Source organism: Coregonus lavaretus (assembly GCF_964263955.1).
Source record: "Coregonus lavaretus genome assembly, contig: HAP1_SCAFFOLD_3393, whole genome shotgun sequence".
Classification (NCBI taxonomy): domain Eukaryota; kingdom Metazoa; phylum Chordata; class Actinopteri; order Salmoniformes; family Salmonidae; genus Coregonus; species Coregonus lavaretus.
Genome location: NW_028166906.1, coordinates 1 through 4808, shown reverse-complemented (window position 1 = coordinate 4808; position 4808 = coordinate 1). Strand labels below are relative to the sequence as shown.

The 4808-nt window shown below is 45.3% G+C and overlaps 1 protein-coding gene across 1 annotated transcript; it reads right to left on the bottom strand.

Annotated features, from left to right (window-relative positions):
- Positions 1 to 1602: 1602 nt before the first annotated feature.
- Positions 1603 to 4300, bottom strand: LOC311114100 (tyrosine-protein kinase TXK-like). Its single transcript, XM_084189381.1, has 3 exons — positions 4179 to 4300; positions 3435 to 3592; positions 1603 to 2886 (listed from the first exon to the last, which is right to left on the bottom strand). The coding sequence occupies exons 1-3, from the start codon at positions 4285 to 4287 to the stop codon at positions 2803 to 2805; spliced, it is 351 nt and encodes a 116-aa protein (XP_084045507.1). The 5' UTR covers positions 4288 to 4300; the 3' UTR covers positions 1603 to 2802.
- Between the last annotated feature and the right edge of the window lie 508 nt (positions 4301 to 4808).

Here is a 4808-nt window from a genome sequence, read left to right as displayed (position 1 = left end):
GAGGCTGTCTATATAGTCTACACCCCAGGAGAGACTGTCTATATAGTCTACACCCCAGGAGAGACTGTCTATATAGTCTACACCCCAGGAGAGGCTGTCTATATAGTCTACACCCCAGGAGAGACTGTCTATATAGTCTACACCCCAGGAGAGACTGTCTATATAGTCCTACACCCCAGGAGAGGCTGTCTATATAGTCTACACCCCAGGAGAGGCTGTATATATAGTCTACACCCCAGGAGAGGCTGTCTATATAGTCTACACCCCAGGAGAGGCTGTCTATATAGTCTACACCCCAGGAGAGGCTGTCTATATAGTCTACACCCCAGGAGAGGCTGTCTATATAGTCTACACCCCAGGACCCAGGAGAGGCTGTCTATATAGTCTACACCCCAGGAGAGACTGTCTATATAGTCTACACCCCAGGAGACCCAGGAGAGGCTGTCTATATAGTCTACACCCCAGGAGAGGCTGTCTATATAGTCTACACCCCAGGAAGAGGCTGTCTATATAGTCTACACCCCAGGCCAGGAGAGGCTGTCTATATAGTCTACACCCCAGGAGAGACTGTCTATATAGTCTACACCCCAGGAGAGACTGTCTATATAGTCTACACCCCAGGAGAGGCTGTCTATATAGTCTACACCCCAGGAGAGGCTGTCTATATAGTCTACACCCCAGGAGAGGCTGTCTATATAGTCTACACCCCAGGAGAGACTGTCTATATAGTCTACACCCCAGGAGAGAGCTGTCTATATAGTCTACACCCCAGGAGAGACTACTGTCTATATAGTCTACACCCCAGGAGAGACTGTCTATATATTCTACACCCCAGGAGAGGCTGTCTATATAGTCTACACCCCAGGAGAGGCTGTCTATATAGTCTACACCCCAGGAGAGACTGTCTATATAGTCTACACCCCAGGAGAGACTGTCTATATAGTCTACACCCCAGGAGAGACTGTCTATATAGTCTACACCCCAGGAGAGGCTGTATATATAGTCTACACCCCAGGAGACCCCAGGAGAGGCTGTCTATATAGTCTACACCCCAGGAGAGGCTGTCTATATAGTCTACACCCCAGGAGAGGCTGTCTATATAGTCTACACCCCAGGAGAGACTGTCTATATAGTCTACACCCCAGGAGAGACTGTCTATATAGTCTACACCCCAGGAGAGGCTGTCTATATAGTCTACACCCCAGGAGAGGCTGTCTATATAGTCTACACCCCAGGAGAGACTGTATATAATAGTCTACACCCTGAATTCCCTCTTCAGCACCATTCTCTCACGCCTTGCACACACGTGTGCCTGCTGCTGAGGAGAGGAGAGAGAGAGAGGAGCCTTGGCCACTGCTGATTGTGAAGATGGAGGCCGTTTTCATTGAAGTAAAACTAAAGATAGACTATGCCTGCAGTGAAAAGCCTACAAGGGGAATTTAATATAAGTTGTAATATTGTAGTGGACTAAGATGATAGTGGCCAGTCCCTACTCAGGTAGGACTTACATTTATTTATAATAATTTGTTTTATCATTATTATTGTATATCATTGTTATTATATTTAAGCATATTTATTAATCAAAACCAGTTCTTTAAATATGCAAAACCTGTTTTCTTTAATTCTGTTGAGACATTTTCATTGGCTAAATTACATTTGATCTGTCTTTTTATTTGTGTGCTCCATATTTAGTTTAAGATAATAAGGTTATAAGTAGGTCTGTTGTAAAATAAATAACATTAGCCTATTGCTGTCATTTGTTGGGTATGATAGGCACTAGCCTTTGTTGGTCATTACTGCAATATAGCAATACTACTACTATAATACAAATATTTGAGAAGGTTTGAACCCTAAGCAATCTGCCTACACATTGAAGTACAATAGGACCAACATAGCTACTGTAGTAGGTCAAGGCAGTGTGCTGGAGAACCTTGGTGGAGCATGGGTGGAGGAGGCATTGGGGTGAACCTTGGTGGAGCATGGGTGGAGGAGGCATTGGGGTGAACCCTTGGTGGAGCATGGGTGGAGGAGGCATTGGGGTGAACCTTGGTGGAGCATGGGTGGAGGAGGCATTGGGGTGAACCTTGGTGGAGCATGGGTGGAGGAGGCATGGGGTGGTCATGTGAATCTCCTTTCTTTTTCAGCTTCAGACCAATGCCTACTTCTCACTTAAACATAGATTAAAAACAAACAAAAAACTATCTGGAGTCAGGAACACCTATCTTGGCTGTTGGACAGAGTTTTCTGAGTTGATGGAAGAGAATACAATCGTATAGGAGAATAGTATTGTCATTCATGCTGTTGTAATTACATTCAAGCTGCTGCATTATTATTAAAAACATACATTTACCTTATAAATATACATTTACCTTATAAATATACAAGTGAGCTGGATTGGAGACGTGATCGAGTATTGAAATAGGAGAAGATGAATGAATGGACCTACTGCTCTATACAGTAACAGGACTAGCTGTTGCAAAGGGATGGAATAAGTTCAGTTAAAATACAAACAACTGGAGAATGAAGAGGGAGAAAACATCTACAGTCCAGTTTCCTGTCAGACAGGATAGAAGAGGTGAAACAGGAAATGGTATCTGGACGTGAGCTTTCTGTCTAACAAAATCCATTGTGATCGTCCATCTTGACAGATACATCAGTACAGAGAGTGGTGTGGAATGTTTGGATCCTTATTTCAAGCAGTCCTCCATCAAGATAGATCTGAGGAGATCTGAGTAGATCCGATTGGTGGTTTGCGATCTGATTGGTCGGTTTCAGGCAGAGGAGAGGATTTGATTGGTCGGTTCAGGCTGAGGAGGAGCTGTCCCCTTCCAGAGCGTCAGAGATCAAGATGGAGATCTGAAAGAACGATGGTCTCTCCTCCACTCCCTAGAGAGGGAGGGGGAGGGAGGGAGGGAGGGAGGGAGGGAGAGGGAGAGAGGGAGGGAGGGAGGGAGGGAGGGAGGGAGGGAGGGAGAGAGAGGGAGAGAGAGAGACAGAGAAACACACACAGAGAGAGAGAGACAGAGGGAGAGAGAAACAGAGAGAGAGAGACAGAGAGAGAGACAGAGAGAGAGAGACAGAGAGAAACAGAGAGAGAGACAGAGAGAGAGAAACAGAGAGAGAGAGACAGAGAGAGAGAGAGACAGAGAGACAGGGAGTGAGGGAGGGAGACAGGGAGGAAGGGAGGGAGGGAGGGAGGGAGGGAGGGAGGGAGGGAGGGAGGGAGGGAGGGAGGGAGGGAGGTTAATAGAGATTAAGATTCAATTTCCAGGAAGAAGACAGAACCACTGGTCCAGAGTCTGATATTTCCCTCTAATGGTTCAGGTCAGGAATTGGAGTAGATCCTAGATCCTGGTTAGTGTCACCTATATTCTACCTCAATACATTCACAATACAGGAAGTAGGAAGTAGGAAGCAGGAAGTGTACGATGTACCTCGTGCCAGCAGAGCTGCATGATGTCATAGATGTTGGGCGTGGCCTTCTTGGGTCTGTAGAGGCGGTGTCCCTGTGACACCATCATCACTACCTCATGGTTAGGGTTGTGTTGAAACGGCATCTTCCCCTCTGTAAACACCTCCCACATCAACACACCTGACACACACACACATCAATACACACACACACACATCAATACACACACACACACATCAACACACACACACACATCAACACACACACACACACACACACACACACACACACACACACACACACATCAATACACACACACATCAACACACACACACACATCACACACACACACATCAACACACACACACACACACACACACACACACATCAATACACACACACACACACACACACATCAATACACACACACACACACACACACACACACACACACACACACATCAATACACACACACACACACACACACACATCAACACACACACACACACCTATATCAATATACACACATATACCTATATCAATATACACACATATACCTATATCAATATACACACTATACCTATATCAATATACACACATATACCTGTATCAATATACACACATATACCTATATCAATATACACACATATACCTATATCAATATACACACATGAACAAACAAACATCAATACACATGCACGCACACACACAGACACACACACAGACACGCACACACACAGACACACACACAGAGTGACCACCTACCGAAGGACCACACGTCAGACTTGCTGCTGTACTTGCAGAAGTTGAACACTTCAGGAGGAGACCACTTGACCTGGGAACTTAGCTCCTGATGAACTAGTGTAGTGGTCATCTAGCACGTACCTAACACACACACACACACACACACACACACACACACACACACACACACGCAGAGGCACACACACACACACACACACAGAGACACACACACACACACACACAGAGACACACACACAGGTTATAACACAGAGAGGAGAGACAGCAAACTGGAAAATTATTTGGCCCCTAAACAGAGAGTACACAGTGGCATACCTGACCACTGTGACTGACCCAAACTTAAGGAAATCTTTGACTATGTACAGACTCAGTGAGCATAGCCTTGCTATTGAGAGAGGCTGCCGTAGGCAGACCTGGCTCTCAAGAGAAGACAGGCTATGGCCACACTGCCCACAAATGAGGTGGAAACTGAGCTGCACTTCCTAACTTCCTGCCAAATGTATGACCATATTAGAGACACATATTTCCCTCAGATTACAGCGATCCACGAAAGAATTCTAAAACAAACCCAATTTTGATAAACTCCCATATCTATTGGGTGAAATATCATGCCAAGTAAATCCCTTTGAATTG